Source organism: Pan troglodytes, chromosome X (assembly GCF_028858775.2).
Source record: "Pan troglodytes isolate AG18354 chromosome X, NHGRI_mPanTro3-v2.0_pri, whole genome shotgun sequence".
NCBI lineage: Eukaryota > Metazoa > Chordata > Mammalia > Primates > Hominidae > Pan > Pan troglodytes.
Genome location: NC_072421.2, coordinates 148,493,421 through 148,510,308, shown reverse-complemented (window position 1 = coordinate 148,510,308; position 16,888 = coordinate 148,493,421). Strand labels below are relative to the sequence as shown.

General features: G+C 48.9%; 1 protein-coding gene and 1 pseudogene across 5 annotated transcripts; both read right to left on the bottom strand.

The window, feature by feature from the left end:
* Positions 1 to 2,336: 2,336 nt before the first annotated feature.
* Positions 2,337 to 3,043, bottom strand: LOC473820 (large ribosomal subunit protein eL19-like; annotated as a pseudogene).
* Positions 3,044 to 5,716: 2,673 nt separating this feature from the next.
* On the bottom strand, positions 5,717 to 16,124 carry HMGB3 (high mobility group box 3). Of its 5 annotated transcripts, none has more exons than XM_016944430.3 (5): positions 15,962 to 16,124; positions 10,808 to 10,962; positions 10,367 to 10,506; positions 9,178 to 9,352; positions 5,717 to 8,701 (listed from the first exon to the last, which is right to left on the bottom strand). In XM_016944430.3, exons 1-5 carry the CDS (start codon positions 16,014 to 16,016, stop codon positions 8,564 to 8,566), a joined length of 663 nt encoding a protein of 220 aa, XP_016799919.1. In that variant the 5' UTR covers positions 16,017 to 16,124; the 3' UTR covers positions 5,717 to 8,563. The 5 variants fall into 5 exon arrangements, with proteins under 5 accessions (XP_016799919.1, XP_016799918.1, XP_024208784.1 ...); XM_016944429.4 differs by lacking the exon at positions 15,962 to 16,124 and adding an exon at positions 13,226 to 13,336; XM_024353016.3 differs by lacking the exon at positions 15,962 to 16,124 and adding an exon at positions 13,005 to 13,268.
* Between the last annotated feature and the right edge of the window lie 764 nt (positions 16,125 to 16,888).

The following is a 16,888-nucleotide window of genomic DNA, read 5'->3' as shown; positions in this document are numbered from 1 at the left end:
AAAAGTGGTGTCTCCACTCTAGATCTACTCTCCCCACCCCTTCACGCTAGAGTCACGTCTCCATCTCCATCATTTTTTTTTACAAGGCAACACATATAATTCACATTCCATAAAATTCACCCATTTAAAGTGTACCTTTTTTAGGCCAGACTCGGTGGCTCACACCTGTAATCTCAGCACTCTGGGAGGCCAAGGCAGGTGGATCACTTGAGGTCAGGAGTTTGAGACCAGCCTGGCCAATATGGTGAAACCCCGTCACTACTAAAAATACAAAAATTAGCTCGTCATGGTGGCGGGCGCCTGTAATCCCAGCCACATGGGAGGCTGAGGCAGCAGAATCACTTGAACTCGGCAGGCAGAGGTTGCAGTGAGCCAAGATCACACCACTGCACTCCAGCCTGGGAGAGAGAGTGAGACTGTCTCTAAATAAATAAATAAATAAGGCTGGGTGTGGTGGCTCATGCCTGTAATCCCAGCACTTTGGGAGGCCGAGGCGGTCGGATCACTTGAGGTCAGGAATTCAAGACCAGCATGACTAACATGGTGAAACCCCGTCTCTGCTAAAAATACAAAACTTAGCCAGGCATGGTGGTGCATGCCTGTAGTCCCAGCTACTTGAGAGGCTGAGGCAGGAGAATCTGCTTGAACCCAGGAGGTGGGGGTTGCAGTGAGCCAAGATCACGCCACTGAACTCCAGCCTGGGTGACAGAGCAAGACTCCATCTCAAAAAAAAAAAAAAAATTAAATTAAAAATGTAAAATATTTAGAAACTTCAGAGTTGTAAACCATTACCACTAATTATGGAACATTTTTATTATCCACCAAAAACCTCTGTACCTATTAGCAGTGAGTCTCCATTTCCCCCAAATAACTCCAAGCCCTAGGTAACCCCTAATCTATTTTTTTTTTTTTTGAGACAGAGTCTCGCTCTGTCACCAGGCTGGAGTGCAGTGGCTCAATCTCGGCTCACTGCAACCTCTGTCTCCCGGGTTCGAGCGATTCTCTTGCCTCAGCCTCCCGAGTAGCTGGGACTACAAGCGCACGCCACCACATCCGGCTAAGTTTTGTATTTTTAGTAGAGACGGGGTTTCACCATGTTGGCCAGGATGGTCTCGATCTCTTGACCTCATGATCCGCCCGCCTCTGCCTCCCAAAGTGCTGGGATTACAGGCATGAGCCACTGCACCCGGCCTATTTTCTTTCTGTATAGATTTACCTGTTATGGACATTTCATATAAATGGAATCATGCAATATGTAATTTTTTGTGACTGGCTTATTTAGCATAATTATTTCAAAGTTCATCTATGTTGTAACATGTATCAGTACTTCACTCCTTTTTATGGCTGAACAATATTTCTTCATATGGATATACCACATTTTATCCACTCATCACTTGATGGACATTTGGGTTGTTTCCACTTTTTGGCTATTAAGAATTATGTACATGAGCCAGGCACGGTGGCTCACAACTGTAATCCCAGCACTTTGGGAGGCCGAGGCAGGCGGATCACGAGGTCAGGAGATTGAGACCATCCTGGCTAACATGGTGAAACCCCGTCTCTACTAAAAATACAAAAAATTAGCCTGGCATGGTGGCAGGCACCTGTAGTCCCAGCTACTCGTGAGGCTGAGGCAGGAGAATGGCGTGAACCCGGGAGGCAGAGGTTGCAGTGAGCTGAGATCGCGCCACTGCACTTCAGCCTGGGCGACAGAGTGAGACTCTGTCTACAAAAAAAAAAATTATGTACATGAGGCCAGACATGGTGGCTCATGCCTGTAATCCCAGCGCTTTGGGAGGTCAAGGCGGGCGGATCACCTGAGGTCAGGAGTTCAAGACCAGCCTGACCAACATGGTGAAACCCTGTCTCTACTAAAAATACAAAATTAGCCGGATGTGGTGGTGCGTGCTTGTAATCTCAGCCACTCGGGAGGCTGAGGCAGGAGAATCGCTTGAACCCGGAAGGCGGAGGTTGCGGTAAGCCAAGATCGTGCCATTGCACTCCAGCCTGGGTGACAGAGTGAGACTCTGTCTCAAAAAAAAAAAAAAATATGTACATGAATATTCATGTACAAGTATTTGTTTGAATACCTGTTTTCAATTATTTTGGGTGTATACATAGGAGTGGAACTGATGAGCCATATGGTAATTCTATGTTTAACTTATTGAGAAATCTCCAAGCTGTTTCCCATAGCGACTGCACCATTTTACATTCCCACCTGCAATGTACCAGGACTGTAATTTCTCTACGTCCTCACCAATACTAGTTATTTTCCTTTTTTATCTTTTTTTTTTTTTTGGCAAGCAGATAAAGGCTTGTTTAATTTTAATGGCTGATCTATGTATTCACGGAGGCCAGTATGTACAGACAAAAGGCGAGCTTTTATTTCTTGGTGTCTTCCTCCTTGAACAAAGTCTTGATGATCTCCTCCTTCTTGGCCTGGAGGCGCTCTTCACTGCGCTTCCATGCTTCCTTGGTCTTAGGCCTGCAGGCCTCAGCCTGGTCAGCCAGGAGCTTCTTGTGAGCCTTGTCTGCCTTCAGCTTGTGGCTGTGTTCCATGAGAATCGGCTTGTTTGTGAACACATTCCCCTGCACCTTCAGGTACAGGCTGTGATACATGTGGCGATCAATCTTCTTAGATTCACAGTATCTTCTGAGCAGCCGGTGCAGAATCCTCATTCTCTTCATCCACGTGACCTTCTCTGGCATTCGGGCATTGGCTGTACCCTTTCACTTATCTATGCCTATGTGCCTGCCCTTCCAGTGGGCCAAGGTGTTTTTCTGGCATCGAGCCTGGGAATGGACCGTCACAGGCTTGCGGATGATCAGCCCATCTTTGATCAGCTTCCAGATCTGCTGATGGGAATTGGCATTGGCGATTTCATTGGTCTTATTGGGGTCCAACCACACCTCCTTCTTGCCACAGCGAAGGACACTAGAGGCGAGCCTCTTCTGAAGCCTGAGCATACTCATGGCTGTAGTCGCAGCAGTGAAAGGAAAGAGCTCCCTTTTTTATCATTATTATAACCATCCTAGTGGGTGTTAAGTAGTATCTTATTATAGTCTTGATCTAAATTTCTTGATGACTAATGATGCTGAGGATTTTTCATGTGTTTATTGGCCATTTATACATCTTCTTTGGAGAAATGTCTGTTAAGATCTTTTGCTCATTTTTTAAATTGGGTTGTCTTTTTATTGCTGTGTTGTAATAGTTCTTTATATATTTTGAATACTAGATCCCTATAGGATATACGTTGTGCAAATATTTTCCCCCATTCTGTAGGTTGTCTTTTCACTTTCCGGGTGGTACTGTTTGAAGCACAAAAGTTTTATTTTAATTTTAATGAAGTTCAACTTATCTATTGTTTTCTTTAGTTGCATGTGCTTTTGGTGTCCTAAGAAACTGTTGCCAAATCCAAGGTCATGAAATTCACACTTATGTTTCCTACTAAGAATTTTATAGTTGTAGCTCTTACATTTGGGTCTTTCATCTATTTTGAATTGATTTTTGAATGTGCTGTGAGGGAAGGGTCAAAATTCATTCCTTTGCACATGGATATCCAGTTGTCCCAACATCATTTGTTGAAAATTATTTCCCCCATTGAATGTTATTTTTATCCCCATTGAAAAATCAGTTGGCCACAAATGTCTGGGTTCATTTCTGGACTCACAATTGTATTGGCCTATATGTCTGTCCTTATGCTGGTACTACACCGTCTTGATTATTGTAGCTTTAAGTTTTTGGGTTTTTTGTTTGTTCTTGTTTTTTTGAGACGGAGTCTCACTCACTCTGTTGCCCAGGTTAGAGTGCAGTGGCCACAGTCTTGGCTCACTGCAACCTCCGCCTCCTGGGTTCAAGCGATTCTCCTGCCTCAACCTCCGGCCAGAGTAGCTGAAACTACAGGCATGCGCCACCATGCCTGGAATTTTTTTTTTTTTTTTTTTTTTTTTTTTTTTTTGTATTTTTAGTAGAGATGGGGTTTCATCACGTTGGCCAGGCTGGTCTTGAACACTTGACCTTAAGTGACCCACCTGCCTCGGCCTCCCAAAGTGCTGGGATTACGGGCATGAGCCACTGCACCTGGCTTTGTTGTAAGTTTTCAAATCAGGCCAGGTGCAGTGGCTCACAGGTGTGCTGTAATCCCTACACTTTGGGAGGTCGAGGCAGGAGGATCGAGTCCAGGAGTTTGTGACCAGCCTGGGCAACACAGTGAGACCCTGCCTCTAAAAGAAATTAAATTAGCCCGGTGCGGTGGTGCTACTTGTAGTCCCAGTTACCTGGGAGGATGAGGTGGAAGGATGCCTGGAGCCTGGGAGGTTGAGGCTGCAATGAGCTGTGATTGTGCCACTGCACAATAGCCTGGACAACAGAGCAAGACTCTGTCTCAAAAAAAAAAAAAAAAGTTTTAATAAAGTAGTTTTGAAATCAAGAAATGTGAATCCTCCAACTGTTTTCAAGATTGATCTGGGTATCTCCTGCATCTCTTGAATTTCTATATGACATTTAGAATCAGCCTGATTTCTACTAGAGGAAGCCAGCTGGGATTCTAATAGAGATTGCGTTCTAGATCAATTTCAGGAGTATTGCCATCTTAACAATATTAAACCTTCCCATTCATGAACGTGGAATGTCTATTTCCTTAGGTCTTTAATGTTTTGTACTTTTCCCATGTAAGTTTTGCACTTATATTGTTCATTCCTAAATATTTTATTCTTTTTGATGTTATTGTAGATATTTAAGAGAATGTTTTCTTAGTTTCAGATTGTTCATGGCTGGTATATAGAAATACTAGTTTTTGTATGTTAATCTTGTATACTGCAGCTGATCAATTCATTTTTCTAGCAGTTTTATTTGGAGATTCCTTACGGTTATCTGTATACAAGGTCATATCATCTACAAATAGACATAGCTTTGTCTTCTCAATTTCAGTCTGGATGTTTTCTTTTTCTTTTGCCTAATTGCCCTGGCTAGAACTTCTAGTACAATCATGAATAAACCCATGGGTTTTCCTAAACGTCCTGTATCAGGTTGAGGAAGTTCCCTTCTACCCTTGTTTTTATCATGAAAGTGTTTGTCAAGGTTTTTGTGTCTATTGAGATGATCATGTGTGTCTTTTTCCTTTTATTGATATGGTATCCCAGCTTCTTTTGAAAGCTGAAATCGTAGGATGCCCAACATATAAAACAGGGTGGGAGGCTGCTCTGGTTGAAGCAGTAAGGGAAGCTTGGGGCCGCCAAGCTGGCTCAATGGCCTTTCCTTACCAGGTAGCCTTGGGCTCCACAGAAAACTGAGCTGGGAGCCAAGAACAGCAAGCGGTCCCTGTGGCTCTCCTCCAGAACTCCTTGTTGGGCATGGCTGAGTCAGCCAACTAAGCCCAGACCCTTGGCCTCGAGGAGCCCTGTGGGCAGGGCTGGCTGATTACAAGTACCCAACCACTTTATCAAATAGTAGCTCGTTAGCATCCTGCAAATTGCCTATTTATCCTGGTCCAGGGCTTCAGAGCCAACTCCCCCTTATGCCTCGGGCCAGGAGGTTGATCTTGGGGCTTTGGAGTCCTTAACACTTAAAGTCATTTTGATGGTATCATTCCACTAAATGTTAGTAGTTCAGATCTATGGTTACCACAAAGTTTGTACTTCTAAAACCTTGATGATAATCAACCAAAAGTACAGAGGTTCAGTATCTCAGACAGATCGCAGACAGCCCACTGATTACTTTTTGGGAAGAGTGATTAAGAAACTTTATTACAGAAAATGAATGCATCCAACGTCCCCAAATACATTTGTGACAAGAACAGACACACACAGGAGACACAGACAATAGTCACTACATCACAGCCTTGTTCTTTCCGAAGGATAAAATGTCATTCAAGAATGGGGTGAGGTGGTTAGAGGGAGTAGGTACTATCCTTTTAAATGGGGGGAAAAAAAAAAAGCAACAGGTTGGCATCTTAAGAACACAGACAGTGGGCCCAGAAATCAAGCTAAGCCTAAGCCTTAGGTAACATCATGCCACTTACATCATCTCAGAGAAACTAGGGCATTATTCCAATAGAAGAGCAATCTTGCCACAGTGTGAAAACGTTGAGTAGTGATCTTGCTGCCCCAGCTAATGGACCAAGTGGCCTCAACTTGACAGCCTCTTTAAAACTCAATGTTTGCCTAATCAAAGATCATCTGGCTAAACTGCTCCCCCACTTCTGCTTAGCTACTTTGGAAGTACAAAAGTTACCCCTTTCCATCCTTTGCCCTTCCCTGGTTGGTACATCTAGTTATGAGATAGACGCGCACCACTTAACAAATCACTCCCTTTTGACCGCAGGTTGTTTCTCTTCCATATTTGACGAGGCTGGCAACAGCTCCCGAATCCTGGCCTAGCACATCACGAATTGGGAAGCTAAAGCTTTAGCTTAGAATGCCAAGTGACAAGGACATGGCTGAAGCAGGAGGGGAAATTCTGGAACAAGTGCCTCTGGGCAAACCTCACAACCGAGTTTTTTAAATTAGTGGTCATTTTCTAGAACTAGAGGAACACATTCAGGACAAACAGTTCTGATGGGAGAGCAAATGGCTATGAACACATAGAGATCAGGCTGTGACCGTGACCATAACTCGTACTCATCCAGGACCCGACAGGGCGGAGAGGACACCGCCTCCAGACATGCAAGTTTCTGAACAGTGAATTTTAAGAAAAAGCTGCTTTCTCTTAAAATTAATACCACAAAAACACTCCTGCGTGTTTCATAGCCTCATACACACCCAAATATTAATGCTGGGCAATAGCAACACTCACCCACAACACAGTACCGTATCCTTCATTGCTACAGACAGTAATGATGTATATACACATCAGCCTTCAAAATGGTATTTAGTGTCACCACTTGCTACTGTGGCCATCTCCCCTCACCCCAACCTGGATAAAATGTTACACTACCCACTAATATAACCACTGACACACAAACCAAGCTCCTTCCAGTTTAACATTGAACATCAATCTACATTTCCAGTGAATGAGCTAAACTTATGAGTAGGCCATTCAACTTTTCATGATACATTTAGTGCTTAGAAATGGTTGATTCCATTAGCCTGCCCTATAGCTCAGGTGGCCCAAGATGGAGCCTATCATCTTCCTTGGGGTGTTTGGTGTTTCAAAGTAGGAGCAAAAAAAGGATACCGTCCCCTACCCCACCACCCCATCCCACATACCCTCACTGGCATCCAGGAGACCAGCAGCAGGCTCAAGACCCCAAATGTTGGGCACCACAAATAATGTGATATGTGCCAGGAGCACGGGGGGTAGGGGTGAAAGAGAAAAAAAATAAGGCCTTAATTTTTGACACACCATACACTCTGAAATTGCTGTTTAGCAATGCATTTGGCCCCACAAAATAGGGGGTGGACGTGGGACAAAAGTTAAACCTAGATAGCCTCAGTCCTAATCACCCACCTTCCTATACCTTGGAAGGCTGCTGAACCTTGCCTATGTTGTTCTCCTAACTCCTCCAGACTTCATCTGAATGCCACTCAGACACAAACAAAATCACACAGTAGCTTCAAGTAGCCCTCTCCTTCATCTCAGCCCTAAGTGAGCTGGCCACTGAGCAATAAAAGAAGCTACCACATTTATAGGGAGGCCAGTCTCCAAATACAATGGAGTGGGGGTTTGTTCACTGCTGTGAGTCAGAAATTGACTGTTATAATAGAGAAGAGTTTTAAAAATGTAATACTGTTTATTTAACTTCAAAAACATTTCAGCATTCTAAACATACAAAAAAAATAACAGAACGTTGCGAATCGTGTTTAAGTACAGGAGGTTCTTGAACTTTCATTGATGCAGTGACTCTTTGCTTTGCTGACAATGAAGAGTTCTATAGTTTGTTTAAAAACAAACAGTTTAAAAACTACCGCACTTAAAAAAAAAATATTCTCATGCCAGCTGACCCCCCTTTGTCCACAGCTAAGATGGCAGCAGAATGCTATGTCACTATATACAGAAACAAGACAACCTGAAGCTAAATGGATGCCCCCTGCAGAGTCAACAGGTCCAGCCTCACAGTGCACGCCCTGAGCTACAGCCTCTCCCAAAAGGCATCTTCCCCACAGCCTCAACGCCGAGCAAGGAGCATCAAGAGTTTGTCTCGGTTGTTTTGTTCTTTTTACAAACTATAGATATATACAGTTGAAAACTCAGGATTTCTAGCCAATAACCATAGTTACCACCACCTTACAAATAAAAAGAAAACGCCAGAAACATCTTTAAATGCCTTGTCACACCAACAGCAAAGTGCACAGAGTGAGGAGAACACGAGAGTGCCTTTTCATTTTAAAAATGTTTGGAAATATGTACAACTTTGATACAGTTTCAGGGTGCTCCAGACACCCATGGCCACTTCATGTAAACCACTGACAATTTCTAGAGCACTTTGAGAGACTACAATATGATCGTGATCAAATTTTGTAATTAAACCTAATGAGGGCAACAGACACTTCTCAAATAAGAGATGTGTCAATTACGGCGCTCCCCTACTCTAAGTATTCACAAGGAGACAGATAAACAGTTTCTTTATTCATCCTCCTCCTCCTCCTCCTCCTCCTCTTCCTCCTCCTCTTCTTCATCTTCCTCTTCCACCTTTTTCCGGGCAACTTTAGCAGGACCCTTTGCACCATCAAACTTTCCTTTCGACTTATAGTCAGCAACATCCTAGAGGAACAGGGACACATTTCAAATGAGTATGCGGCTGTTTTAACACACAGTAGAAACATGCAGTCCTCATCTCAGGTAAGAGGACAGGAATTGAAATCAAGTAAGACAGTGCTGCTATCATATATATCTGAAGTGTTTCCATATATGAATTTGGTTCTTAGCCATTCGAATTTAAAAGTTAGTGGGTGTTCAAGTGTCCTTCAAGTCACATTAGTAGCACTATCAAATCCTCTGTTACCATTTTTTTTTTTCTTAAAGAGTAAGGAAAATTTTTCAAGCCTGAAGTTGTCCCCAAAACAAAGACCTGTCAAAAAAAAAGCATGAACACCAGCACCCGTAGCTACCTTGCAGGGGGATGGGCCCTTGAGCGCTATGCTAAGTACTCAGCCCAGCAAAGCTGCCACATGCCCTGCAACCTACTGATAGCAGAGCCACTGCCTGCTCACCAGTCCAGGCTACCAGCCCCACCTTACCTTCTCATACTTCTCCTTCAGCTTTGCCGCCTTAGTGATGTAAGGCTGCTTTTCACTGTCATTTAAATTATTCCACATCTCACCCAGCTTTTTTGCCACGTCTCCAATAGAGATGCCGGGGTTTGTGGATTTGATCTTGGGGCGGAATTCTGAACAGAACAGGAAGAATCCAGACCTTGAAAGAATTACATACATTACATGAGAAACCACAAAAAATTTGAGTTAAAGTTGAAATCCCACATTCCTGAGAAGCATCTCCCTCCTACCACTATGACTTCTCCCTAAAGTGAAGTAATCTATGATACCATATACAATGCTACAAAGTTGTAGGTTCTAAAATATATAAGGTTAGAAAAATATATGGTGCGTGGCTCACGCCTGTAATTCCAGCACTTTGGGAGGCCGAGGTAGGCGGATCACCTGAGGTTGGGAGTTTCAGACCAGCCTGACCAACATGGAGAAACCCCATCTCTACTAAAAATATAAAAAAAATTAGCCGGGCATGGTGGTGCATGTCTGTAATCCCAGCTACTCAGGAGGCTGAGGCAGGAGAATCACTTGAACCCAGGAGGTGGAGGTTGCGGTGAGCCGAGATCACACCTTGCACTCCAGCCTGGTCAACAAGAGCGAAACTCCATCTCAAATATATATATGTGTGTGTGTGTGTGTGTGTGTATGCATACATAAAATATATGCGTATATATACGCGCATATATATATGGTGCTCTGTGTGTGTGTATGCATATATAATACATATGCGTATATATACGTGCATATATATATGGTGCTCTGTGTGTGTGTGTATGCATATATAATATATATGCGTATATATACGCGCATATATATATGGTGCTGTCCCAGTCTTTCAGTTACTAGGAAAGGCATAAAGAACATACTTCAAGGACCCTGACAACCAAAACTAGAGTGCCTCCTTCACAATGGAAAGGCCAACAGACAACCACTGTGAATGTGCAAGCACAGCCCACAAACACTTCAGCCTTAACCACAGACAACGCTGGCACTGCATCGTAAAGCCCAAGTACAGAATGGTTTGCAGAGGTATTGCCATCTTTTAAGTATCTTTTTAAAAATATTTCATTTTGAAATGAAATACAGGACGACCAAAAAACCAAATCCTCCAAGCAGAAGAAAAGGTACTAATTGTTATCTTGAATCCTAAGTCACTTACGGTGGCCTTTTGGGAGCATTAGGATCCTTCTTCTTCTTGCCTCCCTTAGCTGGTCCATAATCCTTCATTTCCCGATCATAGCGCACTTTATCTGCCTTTGCCATTTCATCAAATTTAGATTTCTCTTTCCCGGACATCGTCTGCAAAGAACAGGACTCGTTAAATCCCTCGATGCAGTGAACACATACCTATTCAGTTTCTTGTGATTAAACTGGCAGTTGCTAGAACCACTTGCAAAAGGGGGTAGGTAAAGGCCTGAAACCTGTGCAGGGCCTTAAAAAAATAAAAGCACACACACAAAATTCTTAAGACAAGCAAAAATGATTCTAAGTAAAAGTAAAAGAGGAAGCAAGCAGCTATCTGGGAGAAACTCTGAAGGTAAGTAACCCCAAAGTAAGAAACCCAACTAAGACTAGTTTGAAGGGTACCAAAGAAAAATACCTTCCACCTCTCAGAGCACTTCTTGGAAAATTCCGCAAAATTGACAGGGACCTCTGGGTTTTTCTTCTTATGTTCTTCTCTGCATGTCTGCACAAAGAAGGCATAAGCGGACATCTTGCCCTTTGGTTTCTTGGGGTCACCTTTAGCCATCCTGACTGTGATAAAAGAGAAACAAAGAAATACAATGAGGAAAAGCAAGGAGGAATTGACAAGAAGTACAAGACGTACCAAAGGCAGAGCAAAATTAAAACTACACTTGCTGTTAGGAAGTCCCCTTCCCCCAATGCCGGACACCAGTGGCAGAAGGCAGAGTAGGAAAGAAATCAGCTTCACTGTCGCTTGTCATGTAACTTTTGACCAGCACGAAGCGCGCTGGTTTGCGAGTTACTTCTCAAAAGCGATCAAGTGCTCCAAATGGAGCCGACCCAAGTAGGGTACTCAGTGTTACGTCTACAGAACTGCTATGTTTTGGAAACTACAATCACAAAGTGGGAAGGGTAGAGAGAGGACACATTTGGTGGGGGTGATAGAAGCTTGAAATCTATGACTTAAGACTATCTGGTCATCTGCTAACTGTTAACACAATTAAAAACAACAACTCTTACCACTGCTGAACACAAGGCCAAAGCAGGAGAACTATATGTAGGGGACATCTGAAATTGTCACTATTGTTGATGTGTTTTGGCTTATTAAAAAAAACGGCTTTACAACACGGGAGATCTGGAAAGTGAGCAGGTACCCCCGTACTATTAGTTCAATTCATCACTTCGTCACTATCTAAAGGGGGAGGGTGTATAAAAAGGGCTAGCCGTGCTCATCTGTAACCCAGAACGCAGGTCCAGCCGAGAACACTTTCTCCAAAGTTTCCAAATAAAAATGCAGCTGCGGCATGTCATCGTCCCTGTCCCACCCCCCAGCTTCCCGCCATCTTTTCCTTTTCCCACACCCAAGGTCATCATGTAAAACTAAAGAGCTCCCCTTGGCAGCAGCCGCCCGGGAGGCTGCCCAACAGAGACCCGCAGCGGCGGCCCGGGCGGGGCGGGGCGGGACCGGGAGCGGGGGAGTCCCGGCCGGCAGCAGGCAGCCCGCCTCGGCCCCCGTGCCGGGTCACCGGGACACCCGTAATTCACCTTCCATTTTGTCAAAAGCCTCCTGATGAAAGAAAGTGCCCCTGAAATCCGCCGCTGTCATCCCCGGGGGACGCGCGGGGCCGGGGGCGGCGGCGGTGGCGGTGCGCGGGGGGTGTGCGGCCGGGCCGGCGGCAGCCGCGGCACTGGTGGCGGCGTCCGCCGCGCCTCGGAGTCCCACTCGCTAAAATGGCTGATCCGCGCGCGGCCGGCGCGGGCGGCGGCGACAGCGGCGAACAAAGCGGCCCGGGCCCCGCCGCCGCCGCCCGCCCGTCGGCCCCCACCCCGCCCCGCCCCGCCCCGCCCCGCCCGGGCCGCCCGGGGGCTCGGGGGCCCGGGCCGGACCTCCCCGCCCCCCGGCGCGGGGCGCACTCCTCGGGATAACAAAGGCGCCCGTGCAGCCATGACGCTCGGCCGCTCCAGGGCCCGCAGCGGCGCCCCCGGCCCTCCGCGCCGCCCGCCCCGGGCCGCGGGCGCCGGGGCCGAGGCCGGAGCCCGCCGGGCGCCCCGCCGACCGCTCCGCCCGCCTCCCCTGCCCTCGCCGGAGGCCAGCGCCGCGCCAGCCATGTTAGCGGCGGCGGCGGCGCCGGGCGGGCGGGAGGCGAGCGGGGGGCGGCCGGCCCGCGCCCCCCCGGGCCACCGGGCGCTCCGCGACGGCCATGTTAACGCAGAGCCAGCGGCGTAGCCTGCGGGCCCGCGCGGCGCCGGGCCAAGCCCGGGAGCGAAGTTTGCCCGTGCGGCGGCCCCCGGCGGGCACCAGCCGCGCAGCCCCCGGCGGGCACCGGCCGCCCGTTCCCCAGCGGAGTCCGTCGCGGGCCGGGGAGCTCCCGGCCCCCTTCCCGCTGCCGCCGCCCAGCGCCGGGACGCGCGCCGCCCGAGCCCAGAGCCCACAGCCCGCAGCCGCCCCTCTGCTCGCCCAGCCGCCGCAGCCGCAGCTGCCCAAACATCTGGCCTCGGGGGCCCTGGGTTCCCGGCTGCGGCCCCTGGGGCCGCCACGGGCGGGCGTCCGCCGAGGGGGCCGACCCCCGAAAGCGGGGAGCTCGGGGAACGCGTTGGAAAAGTTGAAACACCTGAATTGCTTCTTCCTTCCCGGCCGCCTAGCAGGAGGGAAGGCGGAGGGGGCGGGAAGGGAATGGGGAGTAGAGGCAGAGGGAGGCGGCGGCAGGGCGCGCTCACGGCGGCGCGGGCCGGAAAGTTGTGCGGGCGCTGCGGCGGCGGCGGCGGCGGCGGCGGCGGCGGCGGCGGCGGTGGCGGCGGCGGCGGGAGCGGGAGCGGGCGGTGCGAGACGTACCTGTATTGTTCGCTAGTCTGGGCAGCGCAGGGCACGACGCGCGGCTCAGCGCTCCCCAGCCTCGCGCTAGCTGCCTCCACGAGAGCCGCCTGATTGGCCAGCGGGCTCTGCCGTTTAAAACAGCCTCCTCGCCTGGCCATTGGCTGCGGGCCTCATGCATATTAAGCAGGCGTGGACGCCCATTGGGCGCGGCTGCTGGGATCATTCATTCAAACAGAACGACCCGCCGGCGCCGGCTACGGAGGCCAAACAGGGAAAGACCTAGTCTCGCCTGCCCGCCCCGCCCACCTCGCCAGCCCCCTCGGGGAACAGAACTGGGATCGCCAAGGGCTTTGAAGAGGTGGCCCTGCGATTCCCGGAGGCCTCGGCCTCTGGCGTGGGAAGATGAAGTCCAGCCCCGCTGCGCTGCCCTCTGCTCCCACCGCACCGCGGCCTTGGCGCCCCTGGCCTCCAGTCAGCTCCCCTGCCCGGGGAAACACCCCTGGGCCCACCACGAAGGGCCGATGGTAGACCACCTCTACCCGGTTCGGCCGCGGCGCCGCGACAGAAACGCGGCGGCAGCTCGCTCCTCGATGCCTGGCGGAGGGCAGCTGCTTGCTCGCCAAGACCTCGGGATTTGGTCCTCGGATCTCGCTGCCTATCCGAAAGCCACCTGATTCCGCTTCTGCGGATCGTGCTCAACTAGGCTCTTTCCACTAAATGCCAGAAGGTCTTTATTTGCGCCCGAAATTGCGGAACCGACGGGCTAAAAGAGGAAAACAAAATTTGGCAAGAGCAGAGAATTTGTGAGAAATTGTAGTCTTGTGGGCAAAGAATAACACTTTTCTTCTTACCCTCTTCACTGCCTCGGTTCAAGGCCCTCATTCCCTCTGCTCTCCTGACACACCCTAGAGCAAAGAATTAAAGCTTCGGGAATGAATGAGTGAATGAATGAATGAATGAATGGGATTTGACTTGATCTCCACTTTGCCATTGGCTGGTGGTATGGCCTTGAGCTAGTCACTTCTTTGGGGATTCAGGCAATGTTTTTCAAAGTATAGGAGCCGTAGTGTCACTTCTGTAAGGGATGTTCTGAAATTCGTGGGGCCTGTGCCTGGATGACTGGCAGGTGTTGCTGGAATTCAATAAGAGGAAGGAACGGCCAGGGATACTAAATATCCTACATTGCATAGGACAGTCCCACGCAAGGAAGAAATACTCCACTTCAAATGCAAGTATCAGCCGTATTTGGAAAGAAAGTATCTGAGGGCCCTTGCCTGGAAAGAATGAAAGGGTGAGAAAAAGAGCAGTTTAAAGATTGACAGTTGGAGAAAATAATGCAAAGGAAGAGATGTCATGAGTTTGGTTTTTCTTTTCTTTGAAAGGCCAAGAGATCCAGCTATTTATGAGTCCTATATTCAGAAATAAGCCCCACCAGAACATGAATTTTCCAAATGCTGCTTCCAGAAACCGTGGCTGAGTTTGAGGTGTGCAAAGGATCTGGCTTCACAGGGCACCTGCTTCTTCACCCCTACGCCCCCTCTTACCAACTCCTCTGAGCCTCCCAGCCAAGCCTGAGCCCCTGAAGCTGGTGCTGTTGGCTCCCATCATCAAGGTTCCAATCCAGATCAAAAGGCAAAGATAGAGGCCAAGCGCGGTGGCTCATGCCTGTAATTCCAGTACTTTGGGAGGCTGAGGCAGGCGGATCACGAGATCAGGAGTTCAAGACCAGCCTGGCCAATCTGATGAAGCCCCGTCTCTACTAAAAATACAAAAAAATTAGCCGGGTGTGGTGATGCATGCCTGTAGGAGGCTGAGGCAGGAGAATCGCTTTAACCTGGGAGGTGGAGGTTGCAGTGAGCCAAGATCATGCTACTGCACTCCATCCTGGGCAACAGAGCAAGACTCCGAAAAAAAAAAAAAAAAGGCAGAGATAGTGCTGCTTTTGACAAGAGCAGGCAGGTATTGTGTCACTAACCCAGGTCCCCACTACAGACTCAGGAGTTCAGAGATCTTAAGGCCACCTCATCCTTCCCTCTGTCCTGTTAGAACCAGCTGAGTGGTTGCCTGCCTTCTGCTTGCATACCTCCACTCATAGGGAGCTTACCATCTTCCTTCATGGCAGTTCCTTCCATCTCCAGCCACCTCTGAGCCTTAAGGTCAACATCTCCACACAGGGTAATCCCTCACCCTTCAGAGAGTTCATGGCAGGCCAGGCCTTTTCTCCAGACAGACAGCCCCTCCCTGCTCCTTCTACAAGCAGTTTCCCAGGGCCTGACCTGCCCAAGCCACTCCCTCTTCCCCTGTCTCCACAAGGCCTAGAGGGGAGCAGAGTTTCCACAAGTGATCTGACCAATACCTCGCCTCTGCCAGAGCACCCTAGCCTCTCAAGGTTGCCAGGCCTTTCTAGACCAGAGATTCAAGTTGGGGTCCAGCTACTGCCCAGCAACTGCCCACAGTGGCAAGTGACACGGCACAGTTGGCAGGCACCTTGGTGGGGGAACCAGGGTGGTGGGCCCTTGGATGGATGACAAGGGTCACACAAGCCCATGCCAACTCACAAGCAGCACATGTATACACGTACTCACGTATGGGCACACCCAGGGCATTCCCAGAGGCAGCAGCTTCAAGGGCAAACCAGAGAAATAAGAGCATCTCCCAACCCAAACTGGCCCCCAGTTGCCACCCTCAAGATCCATGCTTCCCTGCCCCACTGCCCCAACCCTGCCCATTGACCATCTATTTCTCCCCACATACTTCGAATGATGAAAGGATTGCGCTTACGCGCAGGAAGTATTTCCATCCTCTGCATAGTAAAGATTTCGATCTCTGCTCTCAAGAAAGCTACCTCTTATATGGAGCTGAAGCACTTGGCCTGAAGCTGAACTACAAACTGGTCATCGTCAGAACATGAACTCACAGAACATGACTATGACATCACTGAGTGACAGAGATCCAAAGATGGCTCCCTGCTCCTCCCCATCCCCCCAGCCGCCCACCCACCAATGGAGGCTCCTCACAGCCAGATTTTCTCCTTAACACCTGCCCGTGTGCGGCAACATGCCTGAGCAAGGCCTGTGGCCCAGTGGGCTCCTGCCTTAGCAGAAACTTTCATGTATATGTATTGCATGTCTACTAATCAGTAACAGAAGGGAGATGAGATGGAGTGGGGAGTAAGGCTGGAAGGAAGGGACAAGATAGAGGCTTTGGGCTCTGTCACTGATTTCCTGGTATGCCTTTTCACATGTCACCTGAGGGCTCCGAGCCTCAGTGTCCTCTATCAAAGGTGATTCCACCCGCCTCATCCACCCAGACCACTGCCAGTCTTGGTGGTGAGGGAGACTGAGTGAAGACGGTCTGCTTGTCACCAGTCAAAGGCCAACCAGGAGAGGCCTAAAGACTAGTTTGGAAGGTGAAAAAAAGAAAGAAAAGGTGACAGAAAGCCAGGGATGCCTGGGCACACCCTAGACTCAGGGAGCCCAAGGCAGGCTGCCTTCTCTGCAGCAAAGCTCAATGCCCGTTAGTTTGAGGATACCTCCAGCAGCAGCACCCAGGTCAGCGTGCAAGGGCTTGAGGGAATGAAGGATACTCTAGGCCTCTGCCCGGGCCCTACCTGGAAACAGGCAAAGCCCATCCACACAGGAGAACCTCAAACCAGAATCCCTTAAGCTGCTTGGCTGCCTA

Coding starts and splice junctions, on each gene's coding strand:
- HMGB3 (XM_063804584.1), bottom strand. CDS start 11,998: ATGACAGCGGCGGATTTCAGGGGCACTTTCTTTCATCAGGAGGCTTTT. Junction 10,507..10,807: donor AGTGCTCTGAGAGGTGGAAG/GTATTTTTCTTT, acceptor TGTTCTTTGCAG/ACGATGTCCGGGAAAGAGAA. Junction 8,702..9,177: donor TGAAGGAGAAGTATGAGAAG/GTAAGGTGGGGC, acceptor CTGTTCCTCTAG/GATGTTGCTGACTATAAGTC.